The sequence below is a fragment of the Lissotriton helveticus genome, chromosome 6 (assembly GCF_964261635.1).
Source record: "Lissotriton helveticus chromosome 6, aLisHel1.1, whole genome shotgun sequence".
Taxonomy (NCBI): Eukaryota; Metazoa; Chordata; class Amphibia; order Caudata; family Salamandridae; genus Lissotriton; species Lissotriton helveticus.
Window position 1 is genome coordinate 1,838,075,478 of NC_136067.1, and position 20,854 is coordinate 1,838,096,331.

General features: G+C 46.1%; 1 protein-coding gene across 1 annotated transcript in view; it reads left to right on the forward strand.

The window, feature by feature from the left end:
• Positions 1-517: 517 nt before the first annotated feature.
• The window catches only part of NENF (neudesin neurotrophic factor), a 64,610-nt gene continuing 44,273 nt past the window's right edge, over positions 518-20,854 (forward strand). The window contains exon 1 of the mRNA XM_078649747.1: positions 518-816. Within this exon, the coding sequence (XP_078505873.1) occupies positions 664-816 (153 nt within the window). The 5' untranslated portion in view covers positions 518-663. The remainder of the gene's footprint in view (positions 817-20,854) is intronic.

Here is a 20,854-nt window from a genome sequence, read left to right on the forward strand (position 1 = left end):
ATAATGAATGTGGTCAAGAAATGTATTATGCACCTGTCTTAAAATAAAGTGGCCTTTCTTGCTCCTTGAAGAAGTGTGGACAGTGATTTCTTGCGCGATGGAGCCCCGTTTTATATAGTTTGTTTTTTGACCACTGGGAACCAGCAGCATTTTTAGATGCTGGCAAAGTTTAGAAATACCACTATTTCCCGCGGAATACTTTTGTTACAGTTCACAGTGCAATGCAATGCGCATGCGTAGTACACCGGAGTTGTAACTTCATGAACTATTAAAGATTAAAGCTGCCGAATTGGTTTCGGTGCAGTTTGCGGAACGATAAACGCAGTTATTGCAAGGATCAGAATTGATCAGGTTGCGTGGGTCAGGATGACGGCCATTAACGGTGTGTAGTTAAACAAATAAAGCCAGCGGAGCTTACATTTCATCCTTACTATCGAAATGAACTGGGGGGGGGCATGTTCTAAACACAATTCAACGCGTCGTCCCTTTTCTATGTCTACTCCCCACGGGGAGTCGTTTTGTAAACTGAAACCCGGAAATAACTTGCCAGCATTGTCACAGAAGTAGCAGTGAAAGAAGATATTGTTGTACAGCGGATCTTGTGATTTTTCTGATGCTCGGGCGGGTGTCGCCGCTCAGTCACCCCGCTGCGCTCCCTCCAACATGTCTCTTTACTTGTATATCCTGGGAGCCGTGCTTTATAATGTATATGCCTCTGTCTCCGGGGAAGACGTCACTCTAAAGCACAGTCCGCCTGACACTAAACCGGTGAGGCTCTTCACAGAGGAGGACCTGGCGAGGTACAACGGGCAGGAGGTGAGTCCCACGCCTGCTCCTGCAGGCACACTGTGCCCACGCTGTTCCCTGTGTCCTAATGAAGTGTGTGTCTGCAGCCCCAGATGTACCTTTTAAGAAAGTATTACTTGCATGCCAATTCTCCCACTGCAGAGGAGACATATGGTTTTCATAGCAAAAAATACTTTATTTCATCTTTCTTACTAATTTACACTCAGATTTTTCGAAATCTCCCTCTTTCTAAATGTTTGAAAAGTAAACCAAAAATGTCTGTTATTATTAAGCTAGCTGACGGAAAACTTTCTAACAAACGAGTTTATTTTAATACACAAATTGTTAGGTTATTCTCTCTTAACGTAGAGTTGCCATACGTTTCATAAAGAGGCCCTTACATCTGTCTTGAACTGCTCAAAGATGACTGCCTTTTTTAAGACCTCTAAAATCGTTTAGTGTTCCCTCAAAAAAATCTAAATGGTGGGAAACTCAATCTCATTAAAAAAAGACACATATCACTGACCCCAGGGCAAGGCAGGTTAAGTGAGTATCACTTGATGCCAGCTAGCGAGAGAAGGAGGAGCAGAGGGTCGTCTGTGGAAAAAGGACCAATTAATAGAATAGTAAGGGTAATCCGTGGAGAGCGATAGGGCTGGTCATGGGTAAGTTTTCTATAAGCATGGACAAGGCTTTAGAGGACATCAGTACATATGTATGTGGTATTTCTATTGCGCAAACATACCCAGAAACTGCAAAGCAATGTACATGGTCAAAGACAAGCATAAAGTCAGCAAGTAATAGGAGAAGCCGCTTGTTTCCGGACTGTTAATGTAATCTGATGTAGTGTTCTTTAAAGATGTGTTTCTAAAACTCTTTTCTTAAATTGGCGCTGCCTAGGGGCAGTCCTGATGGGTACATACGGGGATGTTGTCCCAATTGCTGGCTGCATAGATAGAAAAAGACTGCAGCCTTTTTTTGTTTTTGCCGTTTTATATAGCACAAACTCGACTTGAAGGTATTGGAGTGCTTTACATGAGCACAAGTTACATTACACAAGGTCACATTCATATTTTTATGGCACAGGGAGATTAAGTGATTTTCCCAGAATCACAGGATGTCGAGCCAATGCAAGACTTGTACCTGATTCCCCAGTTCCAAAGTCAGCTGCTCTGGCCATAACAGCATGTCCTCTCCCCATTACACTTCTTAGTATGCTATCTGATTGTGTCCTCACTGCAGGGGTGCAGAGAACCACCAGATATGGTGATCTTGTCAGCAAGGAAAGCGGGGGTGCCGATCATGATGGCTTTGCAAATGAAGCAGCTGTTTTAGAAGGTAGCGCAGGCTTGCAATGGGATCCAATGGAGTTCCATCACGATGGGGGTTGAAGTGATCATGTTTTTTCACACTGTGGATGAGATGCGATACAGCATGCAGGATGTCCTCGAGGGGTGCCAGTGTGGAGTCTGGGAGGCCATGGAGCATTGTGTTGCAACCATCCAGATGTGAGAGTATTAGGGCAGTTCTGAAATTGCTTTTTGGAAGAAACTGTTTCACCTAAGAAAATAGAAATGGTACCAGGCAGTTTTTTTTGGCAGTATGTTCCTTGAGGGTGATATTGGTGTTAATGGTGAATCCAAATGATTTGGCATTCGGTGGAAGTTGCATTTCGATGATGTCAGCGTTTAAGTCATTGAGCTATGGTTGTACGGTACTTGGGATGTTGTTTTTGCAAAATAACTGGAATTCTTGTCTTGGTTGGGTTGGGCTTCAGATAGGCACGGGACAGCCAGCTCTGGATGATGGCAAGCAGTGTTTGAGGCGCTGGTTGTCTAAAGAGGAGGAGATTTTGAAATAGAGTTGTCTGTCATTTATATATTTGTGAAATTCGATCCTGCTGTCTCTGAGTAGAGCACCATTCAAATCCATATTGAGGTTGAAGATGATAGGGGCAGTATGAAACCTTCGGGGACCTTGTAGTTGATAGGGATCTTTTGGAACTTTTAGATGCCATGTGAACCAACTGTTGAGTATTGCAAGGGAGAGGGAGAACCAATGAAGGGCATTGCCAGTGGATCCCATGTGAGACTCAAGGGTGAGTATGAGGGTGGGATGGCCAACTCTGTTGAAGGCAGCTGAGGGGTCTAGCAATATGAGAACTATCATATATGATGTGTAAGTTAGCAGGCTCTGTGCTGCAGTGTAATATGAATCCAGAATGGTAGTCATGCTGAAGATTTTTAGCATTTGGTGGTCTTCGGGTTTAATATAGACTGCTTTTTCAATGATCTTTCTAATGAATCCTAGACAAGAGACCTGAGAAGACTTTAGGCAGCATTTCCAGCACCCCCCAAAAAGAATGTGTTGCTCTCTACTGAAGAAGGACAACTATCCTGAAACGCGTATCTAGAGATATACAGCACTAGCTGCACCAACAGGGGTGAAAAACTAAAGCCTGACACCAAATTAAGCGTTATCATGCACTGCATTTACTATGATGCATCAGGGCCAGCTGATTGCTGGGATGTTAGGCAGTGTGCGCCCACCTTCCTCCTGATGTCCCAGTAGTTGGCCTGGTCATAAGGGTCTAGTGTAGGTTCTTTAGGATTGGGAGCATTTTGCCTGTTTTGAGATTTTCTAGGAAGGTGCTTAAAGTACAGGAGGCATTGACAATGGTGAATCATGGTTAGAGGGTGTCCCAGAATCCATTGTGGTCTTCTTTGGGAAGGGTTAGGTGTAAGATATAAAGCAACTTGGTCTTGTTGATGTGCTGTCTGATCTTCTGTATTTTTTCTCTGAAGAAGAGGTCGATTATATCGCCCATTTGTGTGAAGTGAGGAATAATTGGGTCCAGCAGGAGTTAATGCTGTGCTTTATTTTCTTGAAAAGCGTTCTGCTTCTCAGGTGGTGGTGTTGATTGTGCTGGTTTAGTTATTTGTTTTGGCTGAAGTGATGAGCTGTCTGCATGTTGCACAGAGGGACTTCTGTATCATTGGGAGTTATGTTTTTCTTTCATTTTTTTTCCTGTCTGCAGATGTATTGTTTATTGTCAGCAAGGTCTTTAGAGTACTGGTGTTCTGAAAGCTTTTGCTTGCACACACCTATTTTAATTGGGGCATGAATGTTCACATCGTTTTTCAAACAAATAGTTTTAACGTTATTTAGAAGGGTGATCGGCGTCAGGTGTGAAGATGATAGGGTGAGAGATAAATCCAAGGAGAAGTCCTTCAACGATTTGAAGTTGGTTTGTCCTTAGTTGTTGGTAGATGCTGAACATGGAGATAGGGATGCCGAAGTGGTCAGTCCAATCCAGGTGTACGAATGCTTTGCATTCAATTGTTAATGATGTTGAAGAGACACACTTTATAATGTAGCCTTTAGAGCGTGTTGGCTGTGTGACATGTACCACTTAGAGTATGTGGATGAGGTTTATGAGGGTGTTTCTTGTTTTATTTGAGCTTGTGTTGCCTTAGAGGTTGAAGTCACCCAGGAGAGTGGTGTACGCATGTTGCCTGGAGTAAGAGGTGAAAATATCTGATAATTCATAAATAAGGTATTTGTTCTTCCCTGGAAGGGGCTGTCTGATTTGTACAGAGTGGGAAATGACATGTCAGCAGCTCCATGAAGTTGTATTACTTGCTTGCTTGGGATTCTGGACCAGTATTTATGGATGACAGCGGGAGGAGGCTGTGTGGACCATATGTTGTCTACACAGTGGCAGGGACATCTTAAGAATTTTGGGGTCCCCTGTTCGGAACAGCCTTGAGTTTATGATGCAGTTTCTGCTCTCAGGCACCCTTGGTCAAAATTCTAACTGTATTCATATCTAATATTCAGGGATAGTGACATCTTTTTTTTAAATATTCTAGCACAGCAGCAGCTCACTAATATTACTGCAAATAATCTTTATGAAACCCTCTCGTTTCTCATATGTGAGGTTCTGTTTTGATCTAAAAAACTTTTTTATGGTTGTTGCATGAAACATAAACAGAAGATGTCTCTGCAAAATGTACGTAATAGGCTCTCACTCATCCTCCACATTAAAAATAATTGAAAGGAAAATGGTATTTAAAACAATCTGTTTAAGAAGTATTCAAGGTTATCAGGGAAGACTCTCTGTAGAAAAGAGGTGGCTCTATATGGGGACCCATGAAGGGCTGGGGCCCCAGGGCCAGAGCCCTCTGTGCCCATAACTTAAAACTTCTCTGGGTGATGAATGCTGCAGTCTGTGGGGATGGATGCTGTAGTCTGTGGTAAGAAGGACGTCTAAGATGTGGAGGTGAACCATGTTTCTGTGATGAAGAGGATGTCAAGATTGTGATAGGTGACAAGGTCATCAATGTCTGGTATGTAGAGTACAGCAGAGTGAGTATTAATGAGCTTGAATGGAATGTGTGTTCTTTATTTGGAAGGTGCGGTGGTAGTTAATGGGATGCGTGCAGTATTGGGTCTACGTGCTGTGCAAACGCTATGTGAATGCCTCGGTTGTCTAGATGTGGGTGTGATTGTCCGGACTGGTAGTATAGAGTGCTGAGTAAGTTACAAAATTATTTTTCACCGTATAAGTTTCAGTGAAACAGGAATTCTGGCATTAGCAGGCTATGACTGGCTTCTTCTTTCAAAGTTTGTTTGGCAGGAGACCAGTGATGTCACTTCATGTAAAGATGGAAGATGGAAAATGTAGTGATATAACTTCCTCTGCAGATCGATGATGGGAAATGCATTAATGCATTTCCCAATTTTGGCGTCTCCAAAACGCCCTCCTACATCGATCTAAAGTAGTAGACCAAATACAGTGGTCCATGAAAGGCTACTTTTCCCATGCCCTCTTCACTGCGACGGTTATTCCGCCGCAGTGCTAGACATGCCAATCGCGGCCGTAGTCATGACGGCTCCCGGCCGTCATGAGCACATGCCCACCGTGACTCTTGACGACCGGGAGCCGTCATGAGCATGGAAGAGGATAACGCTAACGACAACACCTCCCTCTCCACACAGTGGACAGTTTTTAAAGTGGTTATACGCTAGGAACTAGTGGCCAATTCAACAGCTGACAATGTAAAGCACAGGCGTAAGAGAGATGATCTCACCCAGAAAACGAAAGAACTAGAACAAATGCACCAGCGGACAGGGGCACCCCGGGTCTGGCGCAAACTTAAAGCCATGCGACAACAAAAAAGATAGGGCGGAATTCGCAGCCCTCCAACAGCGACGCGCATACTACGCGGGAGGAGGCAGATGTGGTCGCCTCCTTGCCCACAAACTAGCGGAGACCCGTCAGAAGCAGGGGGTCCGGGAGATTCAACGGGGGGATGGGCGGCGAGTTTCAGAGGACTCGGAGATCGCTGAGGCGTTCCCGGACTTTTACGCCAGCCTCTATGCCAGCGATCCACTGTCTATTGCGGATGGAGTTTCCTTTCTTGATTCCGACGGCCTTCCGACCCTAACGAAAGCCCATGCAGACCACCTGGACAGTGACATCAGGATTGAAGAGGTCATCGCAGCTATTTCACGTCTCAAACCTGCCAAGGCCCCCAGGCCCGACGACTTTTCTGCCATATTTTATAGAACATTCTGTACCCTATTGGCCTGGGTTTTAACTAAACTTTTTAACTCATTTGCTGAACCTGGTGCAATCCCAGCAGAAATTCTCAAAGCTTCCATAGTCGTTATCCAGAAATCGGGAAAGGACAGGACCACATGCGGAGCCTATCGCCCTATATCCCTTCTCAATATTGACATCAAGTTATACACAGGGATTTTGGCCGCTCATCTTTCGCCTTACATCCCCGGGCAGATTGACCCGCACCAGGCAGGCTTCATTCCCCAACGACAGACTAGTGACAATACAAAGTGGGCCCTTCATCTCATTGAGAAGGGCTCTCAGATGTAAGGGGAGTACATGTTGTTTACTATTGGTGCTGAGAAGGCTTTCGACCAGGTCCATAGGCCATATTTAGAAACAGGTCCTTGAACGAGCGGGCATGGGGGAGAAGTTTCAGACATAGATCTTTAATTGTTATAAGTTCCTGACAGCTACAGTCCGCGTCAATGGCCACACGTCATCCTGATTCCCCATAGAGCGAGGCACGCGACAGAAGTGCCCCATTTCACCCCTTCTTTTTGCGTTTTATATGGAGCCTCTGGCCCACCGCCTCCGTCATCACCCTGCGATCACAGGGATTAAATTCGGAGGCTATACCCATACAGTCAGCCTGTACGCTGATGACGTCCTCATCTCGTTATCGACCCCACTTCTCGCACTCCCAGCATGCCTCGCAGAACTAGAAGTCTTCGCACCGGCATCCGGGTTCAAAGTGAACATGGATAAATTGGTCGCACTCGACCTCTCCCTAACGCCCTCCACCCGCGCGCATCTTCAGGCCCTCCATCCCATTCAATGGGCAGCCGACAAGATTCCCTACCAGGCACGGTAGCCATCAACTACGCACGGTTGCAGCAGACAATCCGTAAGGAGTTTTTTTTCTTCTTTTTCTTCAAAAAGACCTTTATTGACAGTGTTCAGAACTGACACAGCAAGGTGCCTACATCCCTGCAGGCCGGCATTGCAATACGATTCAGTCTTTACCAAAGGTAGTGAGGGAAGGAACACAGCAAACCGCCTACAACCTTATCTGGCCGGCCGCGTCAGGTGGGCAAATATTATAGTCTGCTGTCAATACAGGTCACAAACAAGAATCAGTAAACATTGAGGTCAAATAGCCACAATAACAACGCCATCAGTCGCCTATTATGTGCAAACATTGCCAACTCCGTTTTTAGCTATTATCCACCACCCAGGCATTTTGTCCCAACGTGATTAGACAAAAACCTCCAGCAAAGCAGTGCGTTCAATTCTCTCCGATACCTAGGGAACCCTCTTTTTCACAATGTCCCTCCACGTCTCGTGTAATGTCCTCTTCTTGACGGAGGTCAGAGACCATGTCAACGTTTTCGGTATGTGCCAAGAGGTATGTTTGGAGAGGAGCCCAGATATCTTGCGGGTGAGAGGAGGGTGGCATAAGTTCTGCATAATTGTGTAGCTGTTCCTAGCAATATATAAGGTCATTCAGCCAGTCTTTGAATTTGGGGGCCCGGCCTCTTCCCCCATCGGCAGGCAATTCTTAGTTTCGCCAAAAGGAGAGCCAAGGAGGCTTATCTCCGTATCTTAGCGGGGAGCTGTTCTGGGTAACATTTGGAGAGCGGTGAGGGGGTCATCGGAAACGTGTGTACCCGTCATTTTGTCTAAAGCATGGAGGACTTCCCTCCAATATTCACGGACAGGCAGACATTCCCAGGCCAAATGCCCGAAACACAGCAGTCATTGTCTCGCAAGTGCAGGCGGTGTAGGCGAGCCGGCGTGTAATACAGTCGATGAATGTATCTGTAATGTATGAGGCGTAATCTACTATTGGCGAAGATATCACCAGTCTGGAGGCAGCAGAAGGACCACTGCTCGGTCGTGAGGGAATGTCCCTGTTCTTCCTCCCATTTGCACTTGGCTGGGGCAGGGTCACCCTCCCGTTCCCTTTGAGTAGTGCGATAAAGCAGTGACACTACATGCTCGGGGGATCTGCTGTAAAAGAGTGTGAAGGGGAAGCATAACGGGAGGTTCTGACGGAAAGCATAGAGTGAGGGTTCGCATATCTTGTCTGAGTCTCACATAATAGAATCGCTCCAAGGGAGTGGGGGACGTTGTGCCAAATAATTCTTCACTGGTGCAGAACTTCCTGTGTATGTATAGTTGACCCCAAGTGAGGCAGGACAGTTTGCGCAGCATGCGGCAGCAACCCCCCTCCTGTGTGACCAGTAGGTCGTGTCTCCCCTGTAACGGCGCCAGCGGTGAGTAGAGTACGGGGCATTGAAGTCTATGTGCCAGATCTCGCCAGGCACTGGTGGTGCATTGTACAGTAGTACAATAGGTGCTTAGGTAAGCTGTGGGGACCATGTATCTGTCCTCTATCGCTAGGTGAGGGATGTAAGGGGGGGTGTATCTAGTAGGCTGCAAAGTGAGCCTGGGCATACATGAAATAGAGTTCTATATACAGGACTTCAAATCCTCCGGCTTCAAAGGGACGTGTGAAGACATCCCACATCAGCCTGGGCTGCCTTCCACCCCACACCAAACGGATCAGCTGGGTTTTGATGCTTTTAAAAAAGGTTCGACTAGGCGCATGAGGTATATTGGTGAAGAGGTAGAGCAATTTGGGCAATATTACCATTTTAATCAGTGACACTCTGGCAGCCATGGAGCGGGGCAGAGCAATCCATCTGGTTATCTTATCTGTCAGTAGGTCGAGTGTGCATCCATAGTTGGAGCGCATCAGCTCCTCGTGGCAACGGGAGACACTGATGCCCAGGTATGTGTTCGTGTCCGTACACCATGCTAGTGGGTAGTCTGATTCAAACTGCGTGGTGGAATCTGTAAGAGGGAATATCTGGGATTTCCCCCAGTTCACGTTGACCCTAGAGAGTTAGCCAAATAGCATGAGCATGCGGAGAATGGAGTTGAGGCTGACGGCGGGATCTCGCAGATACAACGTAAGGTCGTCTTCATACAAAGAGATTAGAATCTGCCTCTCCTGATAGATCAATGCATATTCCCGGTAGTGTTGTCTGACTTTGGCTGCCAAGGGATCGATTGCTATAGCAAAAATGAGAGGGTAGAGGGGGCACCCCTGACGGGTGCCTCGTGCTATCATGAAAGGAGATGACTGAACGCCATTGACCATTACTCTGACAATCCGTAAGGAGTTGACCCATTGGAAGCACTACCCGCTCTCCTGGCTTGGTAAAATAGCGGTGGTTAAGATGACCATCCTCCCCAGATCTTATATTTGTTCCAAACCGTATCTGTTTGACCCTCACAGGGATAGATAAAACAGACTCAATCAGAACTTGTTCAATTTATATGGAACAGCCATAAACCACGAATGAAGCAGGCACTGACGATGCTTCCGCTGAAAAAGGGGGGTCTCGGTGTTCCAGGTCTTCACCTTTACTTCCAAGCGACTCAACTGCGCCATCTGGTGGAGTGAAGCCAGCTAGAGTTGGAGAAGCACTGGTTATTCTAGGACCAGGCAGGGGCCGCCAGACCCCTACAGGGAATCCCCTCCCTCCGGAGAGTACACAGACCACCTAATCTATACGCATCCCATATTACCTGGGTCACTCTCCAAAAGTGGGATCATACCAATATCAAACATAATCTCACCTCCTTTCCCTCGCCACTCACCCCATTGCTCGATAACCCTGTTTTTCAACCGGGCTTAGACGCAGCAGCCTTCACTCGGTGGAGAACCTCAGAATGTCACTCTTTAGGCCACCTCTTTGACATAGACGGGATTATACCGTTCCACCAACTCATCGGATTACGGGCTCCTTGAAACCGAAAGACTCCGATACTGTCCGAACCGACACTGGGCTCTCCACACCCAGGTGAAGCCATTTGCCATTAGACACCTCTATACTTATGAGAAGTGGCTGGTCACACCCGCACCTCCGACAAAAAACGAATTTCGGACTTCTACAAAATGCTACTAGATGGGAAACACACACCTGTACAGTGCTAGCCATGTGAGCTGGTAGAAGGAACTGGGTAGATCACTCTGCCACAAAGAAAGGGAGGGGGTATATCATAGAGCCCGCCACTCGGCGTATCATATAGGGCTGACTGAAACCCTTACCAAATTGGTCACCTATTGGTACTATACTCCAGAACGGCTTCACTCAATAGATCCCACTCAGGTAGCAGACTGCTGGCGGGCTTGCGGGAAAGTGGGCACCTTAGTACACCTGTTGTGGGATTGTTCACATATCCGGACATACTGGACGCAGGTACTGGACGAGGTAGACAAACACTTAGACACACAAATACCACGCTTTCCAGCTTATGTCCTACTGGGCCTCCCAAACCCCTTGACTTATCCGCTCAAATACCGCTGAGGCCGACTGATAGCGAAAGCGCTGGGCTTAGCAGTACCAAACAAACTAACACACTGGCGCACATCACAACTTCCTACTTTCATAGGGTGGTTACAACGTCTGTGGCATGTCCTGGGAATGGAGAAACCTGACTTTGACACTCGCAGGGAAGGGATCCACGTTCAATCAGCTCTGGCAACCCTTCTTGTCCCTTATTTTCTTCTTAGGTCTGGGAAATCATCTGTCCAAGATATCTCCGCCTCCTCCGGCTCTCTGACTCACAAACGGCCGGAAAGTAATATCTATGCTCCAATTACAAGGCTCAAACGCTGAATACATTTGTTTCTTTGGTGGACAAGGGACGGGATGGGGCGAGGGGTTACAATAGGTTTCCTTTGTTTTGTATGTTATGTTCAATTCTAACTTTACTGCGTTCCTCATATGCTACGATCACCTAGCTGTGACCTGTGTTAAAAGTGCACAATGGCTGCGATACAGCTTTTGCAATACTCAACGTACTGTATGTTGATCAAATTCAATAAACAGATTTAAACCATAAAAATAGGTTTCTCCTGCTCGTTAGCCTCCGTTCTCAGAGAGACCTTCTCTAGCTTCTGTGCCAAAGCGGCACAGCATGTCTGTATAGCAACCTCGGTCTGCTCAAAGATTACAAATCTAATCTTCATTTCCTCCTTGAAGGCTAAAAGAATCTCCACCAGTGTTTCTGAGCTCGCCTGAGAGGATTGGCTGACCGTAGGTATTGATAGTGTAGGTTGTGAAGGCTCCTGCCTCATATGGGGTCCCCCCACAAGCCTCTGCCACCTCCAATACCTGAAATCGATTGGATGTCAAAATAGAGGTTGAGGTTAGGACTACATCTCAAGGTACCTCCAACAAGGAAGGGCCAATAGAGGTCTCCACATTGAGGCGCTGAGTTGAACCGGCTAGTGGCTCCATACTAGGGGGACCAGGAGCTACAGTCACTCCCTTCAGGACAGCAGTAGCAGGGGATGCGAGGACCTTATAAAAAGATATCAGGGAGGGGTGTGACCTTAACCTTAGATGTAGCAACCTTCTTCCCTCTGCCCCTACTCCTGGAACACTTGCAGCCGTAATCGTAGATGATGTTTTTTTCTCTATGTTCCCTCCTAAACTCTCTTTAGCAAGCTCCGGGGATTTACTCCACCCTGTCGTCGTGGTATTTGCATCAGAGCCATGGTGAAGAGGAGGCAAAGCTTCCAGTTCGGAGAGAGATGTTCTGAGACCCCCCCTGGTGTGGAGAGTGTACATGCAAATGTTCCCATTTGAAGCGGAGGGTCTATTCTGTGTGATCTTACCCTTCTCCATAAGCTGTAAGACAAAGCCCCCACTGTACCCTATTGGGCTTCCTGGAATCACATTTGCAACCCTCCTATTTGGAGGTATAGAGAAAAAGGCTTCAGTTCTGTCCAGAGAGGAGTATATAGAGTCTACTTGGTCAAACTGCTCAAACAAATTACCATATAGCACCCCCTCCCTTAATGGGTAGATCTCACCACCATGTCCAGGAACACTTGTCCACTCAACACGCCTTTGGGCAGAGAGCAGCTTCCCAGGTAGATCCAGCTTTTGGAGAGCGTCCCAGCAGGTGCTGACTCCACCACCTGTAACCTGTAACCTGGAGACTCGACCTGGCAGCAGCGCAGCTTCCCATCTGTTCCCTCCCAGCAGGGAACTCGGCGCCACACCAGCGAGTGAGCGCGGACACCACCCGTGTCAAGAACTATCAAGAGGAGTTGCAGCAGCCACTCGTGCTCCCCTTACAACAAAAAAAAAAAGGAACGGATCGGAAAATGCCAGGTATGCGGGATCTAGGGGGGGGGGGTTTGTAGAGGAGTGAGAGAACCCCGCTCACTTCAGAGACATGCCAACAGGAGACCAGGGGCTGTTAAGCCGCGGCCGCCATGTTCCCAGCCCTTTCTCTATGGTCGTCAGTTTACAGTATCAACAACTGAAACAACTTGAAGAGAACGATGTAGGATAGAATCTGTCTTGCTTCAGGAGGGAACAGTTTTATAAAGGAAAGGAAATCCTCAGATATGATTGTATTTGTATGAATTTGAAACAAGCCTGTCTTAAGTTTGCAGGGCTACCTATCTTTGAAAGACTAGCAAGTAGAGCATTTCAAAACCCATTGCAGGAAAGTATGCAAGATTGAACAGCAGTTGTTCAGTAATTTGGGGGTAGAAAGGTCTGCAATTATGGAGAAGTTTAAGTTGAAAATTTAAGTTGAAAAAAACCTTCTTTTGCCCGATTTATGACATGGGTTACATGGTTGAGTTTCCTAGAGATTTGGCAGGTCCAACAAATAGAGGCTCAGAGGCTGCAGTTCAGATTGCATTTAACCAACTGTCATTCAGCTGGAATTCGTGTTTTGATGTAGTAGGAGACATTCCATTTTTAATTCAATGTTTTTCCCTACTATACAGTTGTGTTTATACTAACATAGATATCTTTTCTCCTGAATAGACATTGGTTTTAGCCAGTGTTTTAATTTTGTTATGCAAAGTTCCAAGGTAAGGGCCATCAGAGCTGTTATGTGATCGAATTCCAGCAAAAACAAACAATAATCTTAATATTTAGCTATACTTAGCGAGAAACACAAGTGGAAATGTACATATCGTACAATATTAAGCTAGTGGGTACCTTGTTTTAAACTCTGAGTGAGTGGTGAGCCCAAATATCATAGAACACCAAATCCCAGTGCAAGGATCCTAGAAGGTGAAACGCCTAGGACTTGTGTACAGCCCTTGGTGGTTTGGATGAGACCAGAAGATCTAGTTGTCAGATCATAAATTCCAGACAGATTTTTAGTGGATCTTACTGCCACAAACGTAGCTTTACTAAGTATTAGCAAATTGATCAGTGCTTAAACTGTGTGAAAATGGATGAATTGTTTAGTACATGTGACTGTCCTGCAGCGGGTAAATATGTAGGATTCCATTGACATCAAGTAGTGGATTAGAATGCCCAGAATTCTAGTTAACCACATTAGTGCTAAGGCAATTCCCCCTGAGCGCTGTTACTCCAGATTTCCCATTGTTCATGATGAGCTCAGCTCGTCATGAGCACACGAGCAGTGTACTGCATGACGAGCTGAGCTCGTCATGAGCATGGAAGGGGTTAAAGAGATGAAAGTCAGGATGTTATGCCTTGATATTTTTAAAAGTCGTATTGTTGGTCTGCAAAGGAGCGCTTGCATCACGGTAGTCACATTGAATATTAAATTATGTTGATGCAGCTCGGAGCCAACCCTTTTACCATTGGGGATCCAATTGACCTTTTTTCGCTGACTTGAGAGGTAAAGGGAGTTAGCATTGAATCAATCAATCAATTGAATTGATAGTGTAACCCATTTGACTACACAATAAGGACCAGGAATCAGTGACTATAGTTAAGCTTTATTACAAGTTGGCAGTCGGGTATAAGGCAGACAAGTAGTTCAGTCACAGCAATATAAAAGATCAGTAACAGAATTTGATGCTCAGAGAAGAGTTTCTGATTATTCTATACACGAGTGAAGTCTAAAATCATCTAAATTAAAGTCCAAAGTAAGGAGGGTGGTTTAAGAACCTAAAAGGATCTAAAAAATCAGGGAAATGCAGAAATATGGGAAAAGTGTGGGAAGGTGTCAGTGTTTCAAAAGCTCCATCAAGAGTCTTCTTGGGACAGGGGAAATACGTGTTAGCCTAAGCCACACTCAGCAAAGAATCCAAAAGGAATAAGCATAGAGGTCTGAACAGGAAAGTGGCAAAACCTCAGACAGTGTAAACACCAGTCATTACAATAATTGTGTCCAAAGTAACACCCAACTGTTTGCATCATCAGGGGCTCTGTTATCCTACCCATTCTTACACTGTGAGCTGAAACATTAACGATTTCACCCAGGCCAAACATGGGTATGGTATTGTCCTTGAATACCTGCGGATCCTTGCATCATTAATGAATGGAAACTTTGAGTTGGAGCTCCATGTTCCTTGTCAAGGTCCTTTTTTCAGGCTCTCTCTCTCTCACTAATACAGTGTTGTACCTATTCTCAAATTACCAAATCATGTGAACGCATCGGCAAGGAGAAGACATGCAAGCAGAAAATAGGAAAACAGTATATTATCCAGAAAGAAATACAGGCCTAGTTAGGGCAAGTTAACCTATTAAATCGATGGTGCACATTTAATATACATGCACACATTCAAACACAAATAAATGTCCTATTACACGTTTCATACTATTAAAATAACTTGAGTACATATATGTAAGTGTGACTAAGAATGACTTTATAAATGGAAATATGAACCATTATTGCACACATTACATGAATACTTTTAGTCTCTAAAGTAAATACATTTTTAATAGTGTAAGGATGGTTTTCATCAAGTTTCTAAGTAGTATATAATTGTAATAAAGTTAGGGCACACAGTATATATAAAAGTGAATGTACTGCAATAATGATGTAAAGTGCAACACTTTACATTAATATTGTTAGGACACACATAGTGCATGTGCTAAGTGCACGTTTATATTGCATATTTGTGACGTGCAAGTGTGGGGCCAAAATTACGCTGCTCCAATATCGACTGTTGTGAGCATCAGTGACTGAGGAAAACTGTATTAATGTGTATCAAAATCAGCTTTCAGTGCTTTGATAAATTGGTCCAATGGAGTGGCGTTCTGCAGAGATATGAGTTTGTGAATTTTAATTCAGGTGTGCACAGAAGAAGCCTGATGAATGTTTCCTCTTGGATATTAGGGAAATGGCAGTGGGCGGGGCTGGCTCCTCCCGAATAAAATGTGAAATGTGAATGACTTCCTAAAGACATGCCCCACACAGGCACCGAATCACACTTATTTTCGGGTGGGTGTGCATATGAGCAAGATACATGTTTTTACACAGGGCAATAGAGCAAGTGATAGATGTGGCCTAACCCACTTCCACATGCTGTCATGGGGGGAAGCAGAATGTGAATGAAACTCAAACAGACCGTAGAGGGACGGCCAAAGACCCTATCTATGTATGTGCACATAGTTTCTTTTGAATTTTATTTTATTACAAGATCCTGGTAGACCACAATATCTGCCAGACCCTTCTGAGGTGCTCTAGTAAGGATTCTCTCTGTGTAAATCATCTACCCACAGAAGTTGTAAATGAATAACACCAAATTGCTTCATTATAACAGTAATATGTGAGGGTTCATGTAACCAATCAGGCCTATACCTTTTTATAATTGGCTCATCATAACCAACTCAGGCCAACTATATTGAGCATAAGCTTTCTTTCAAAAGTGCCCATTAGGTATATAATCATACATTTAGAACAAAGTAAATATTTATAGTTGGCAGAAAACAATGTAACCCCTCCTAAAAAGGAATAACAAGGATCCTCGCAGTGCAGATCTTTTACTCCTCCCCAAGTTTAGTCATAGAGGTAACCAACACCAGACTCCTTGTCTATTACAGTAATATAACAAGCATTTACAATGCAATGGTTTCGCCTTTGGAAAAGTTTGAGCTATTGGCATTGTAAATGACAAAATTTGTATTTATGTGTTGGTTTTGAAAACAGATAAATAAATGGCATTGTCATTTACATTGCCATTAGCTTAATCTCTCGCAAATGTGAGACCTATTGTACCCTACGGACGAGCTCAGCAGACAGCAATTACTACCACACACACACCCAGAGCCACACAAACACACCCAGAGCCAGCCACACACACACACACATACACCCAGAGCCAGCCACACACACACACCCAGAGCCACACACACACACCCAGAGCCCCACACACACACACACACACACACACAGAGCCCCCCCACACACACACACACACCCAGAGCCCCCCCCCACACACACACACACCCAGAGCCACACACAGAGCCACACACACACACCCAGAGCCCCCCACACACACACCCAGAGCCCCCCACACACACACCCAGAGCCCCACACACACACATCCAGTGCCCCACACACACACATCCAGTGCCCCACACACACACATCCAGAGCCCCACACACACACACATCCAGAGCCCCCCACACACACATCCAGAGCCCCCCACACACACACCCAGAGCCCCACACACACCCAGAGCCCCACACACACCCAGAGCCCCACACACACCCAGAGCCCCACACACACCCAGAGCCCCACACACACCCAGAGCCCCACACACACCCAGAGCCCCACACACACCCAGAGCCCCACACACACCCAGAGCCCCACACACACCCAGAGCCACACACACACCCAGAGCCACACACACACCCAGAGCCACACACACACCCAGAGCCACACACACACCCAGAGCCACACACACACCCAGAGCCACACACACACCCAGAGCCACACACACACCCAGAGCCACACACACACACAGAGCCACACACACACAGAGCCACACACACACAGAGCCACACACACCACATTTTCATAATCGTTCGCTATCACAAGAATTCTTTCTGAATCCAAACGTGTTTGCATGAAATAAGTTTGTGTATTAATGTGCATTATTTGTGAATCAGTATAGTTTAAAAGAAAAAACAAACATAACATTAAAAATCCTGTGTGCTCTTTAAAGTTAGACACCAAAAACCGTATGGGAGTGTTACGTTAGGCTTTCCAAGTTCAATTGCATATTAGCTTTTTGCAGAGAGAAAAATACTTTATGTTCACTGTCATTCATCGGTCACAGCATTGCACAAGACACAACAGGGAAACCTGGCGCAAAGAGCTGATAAAGTTCCTATTGTGTACCGTTCCATAATCCCTCCTCTCTTCGCCCTTCAGACAAAATACACCATTTGACAGGTTACTGAAAGGAGGTCTTGGTGGGAAACATAAGCCAATTACGTAAGAAGTGGGTTGTTCTGGATGCAATCCTAACTGAAACAAAAATCTTAATCCGTCTGCCAACCAGGAAAAGCAGTTCCGTGTGTGCGAGTATTGCTATCAATCCTGAACACAATAGGTGCAAGAGGGCCCGTACTTTCTTTTCAGAGCACTGCGCTTTGGACAGAGGGCAGGCCTGGAAACCAACACCTTATGACTCAATCCAGAGGAGGAGAGTATACCTCAGGCCAGGGGTCTGGAAACAGAATCAAATCCTACAAAAGGTCGGCCCTTCCCAGGTAGGAAACCGCAGCCAGCATGCGATCCTACACGCAGAACCCCCAACAGCACAATTTACAAACTACAAGCATTGGCATTGAATTTAAAGCATATTTAATTATATATGATGACAAAAAAATAATTTTAAAAAAGCGTTGGCCAATCCTACGAGTCGAAATGCACATGACATCTCTTATGACCAAGTAAATTCCAGCAGCAAAAGTCCCATAAACCAACACATACCATAAACACAGCACCTCAACACACAAGTAGCGTTTCAAGGCACTGCTGCCCCTCTCTAATCACATGCTGATGGATGTACCCCGTCCTAAGATTAATTCACACTTCTTTCGCAAAGTTTCAACCTCACACCCTGCTCTCAGTCACCCTAGTGGCCCTCTCCAACTCATGCGCTGAACTGCTCCTTCCTCTTGAGAATTTTGCAAATGTATTAGTGTATTAGTGATGCTTTACAGTTTTTACTACCTACCAAAGTATGTGTAGTTACAACCTTGGGCATGAAAAGCATACCCTCAACTACACCCATCAGTACATTAAGTAGGCAAGGCAGCGATGCCTTAACAATGCATGCCTTTTTCAGACAACCTTTACAGAAACATGCACAAGTCCGACAACGACACACGCTCACCACACTGGTATGGATGGCAAAGGGTTGTCAGGCTAACAGCACACCCTACTCACACAACTGCATCTCAACCGACCCATAAGAAGACAGCAGCTAAAATATATCCATGGCCACTGAAATTATGCGGAAGGGAGCATCAAATTATGCATCAAGTAAATGCAAATTATGTGACAAAAGGTGGCACATCGTTTGATAATACTACTTCATTATTTTGACATTTTTAAACATGGGAATACTGTCGGGAATTTTTTTAACCTGATTAATACCTGTTTAACAACGAAATAGCAAAATAAGCAACTGAAAGATGGCTAGTTAACCTTGGAAAATGGCATTCCACTGCTCGTAAACGCATTACAACGTTTTAGTAACTTTTTGTCCATTTGTTCTAAAAACAATTGTTTTTTTGTTAAAATCTGCAGATCACGCAGCACACGGTGGAGTATGTAGCAAACCAGCAAGTCTATTATTATGCAGAAAAAGCAGCGGCCGAGGCATTGCATAATTCCAGTGGCCCTGAATATCTCACACACTCTCGTGCAACACAGTTTTGTAGCTACAGAGACTGCAAACAGTATTCAACAGCACTAACATTTCCTGCCGGAGAGAAGACTTAACCTCATGGCACGAATGGAGGGGCAAGGTCCTATGCAGACACACGCATATAGGCACAGTCACATAGGTCACCATCGCTAAACAACAGATAGTCTGATACTCACACAATATGCAGACCTCAACTAGTGCGATATTTTTCATTAGTGGTTTGGTTTCATGACGTCCTTGCAAACACAGTTAACACAGTTTAAACTAATCTACGTCCACTACCTCTCGACGCCACAACCGACAGAAAGTTTCACATTATCCGCACCGTGAGCCCCTGCAACTCGCTTCAGCATATATACGGTGACCGAAAATCAGAGCGTTTAATTATTGAGCTATAGCCCCAGTCTAGTGGAGTAAGGCTGTTATTGACACGAAAATCACAGTATCGCAGTACACACTGAGAGCAGGGGGGGGAGGGGGGCAGGGGCGGGAACGGGCACACAGGCCTAGGCAGATCTATTTTGTCATGTCTGTGAGCTACCCACCCTTCTGAACAGCGCCTATACAGGCACAGCACCGCTAGTTAGACACCTAAAGCCAGCTTTTACCCCTACTGGGCTCACGTCTCAGGCTGTATTAACTCTTCTCAGAGCCTTTAGCAACTGGTTATTAGTATACCCGGTCAATGGCTCTAGTTACTGACGTTGCAAGTGTATGGCCGATTGCCCTACCGATGAATACAGTATGTTCCAAAGTGCCCAGAGGCCACCACGAGGTTGTTAGTAGCGCTTTCCAAAAACCCTAAGTTAAAGTCGGAACTTTGTACCAAAGGCGCACACCTTAATCGGACATTACACACTACTTACCTATAAATATATGTGTAGAATGTAGCAGGAGGGGAAACTGCTAAAACCCTATAGACACGCTTAGTATTCATATTTGATAAGGACAAACCAGAAGCACGTGAGTATCACTAAGATCAAATGGCCCTGCAGTGTATCGCCCTCCCTCTCCCACAGTCGAATCTAGCAGTCATCCCAGAATGAATACTAAAACACACAATGCACCCTGGTTTACTCATGCATGAACTCACCTTGTAGCGCAGCGCCTGGTGGATGTCCTCAGCCAGCTGCCCCTTCCACCATTGCCCCTCCAACTCCATGGCATGGGAGAGGCGCAGCTCCGGGACACCCGTGCACCGCTCTGACCTGTGGTTTCAAGAAAGACAACGGAGAGTGAAAGGGGAGGGGGGTGGGAACGGGCACACGGGGAGGGGGGCGGAATGGACACACGGACAGGGGGGGGGGGGAACGGCGGACAAAATACGTAAACTTACCTGATTGCCTCGTGGGAGCCAGCTGCCCCTTCCACCATTGCCCCTCCAACTCCATGGCATGGGAGAGGCGCAGCTCCGGGACACCCGTGCACCGCTCCGACCTGTGGTTTCAAGAAAGACAACGGAGAGTGAAAGGGGAGGGGGGGCGGGAACGGGCACACGGGGAGGGGGGGCGGGAACGGCGGACAAAATACGTAAACTTACCTGATTGCCTCGTGGGAGCCAGCTGCCCCTTCCACCATTGCCCCTCCAACTCCATGGCATGGGAGAGGCGCAGCTCCGGGACACCCGTGCACCGCTCCGACCTGTGGTTTCAAGAAAGACAACGGAGAGTGAAAGGGGAGGGGGAACGGGCACACGGGGAGGGGGGGGGAACGGGCACACGGGGAGGGGGGGCGGGAACGGGCACACGGGGAGGGGGGGCGGGAACGGCGGACAAAATACGTAAACTTACCTGATTGCCTCGTGG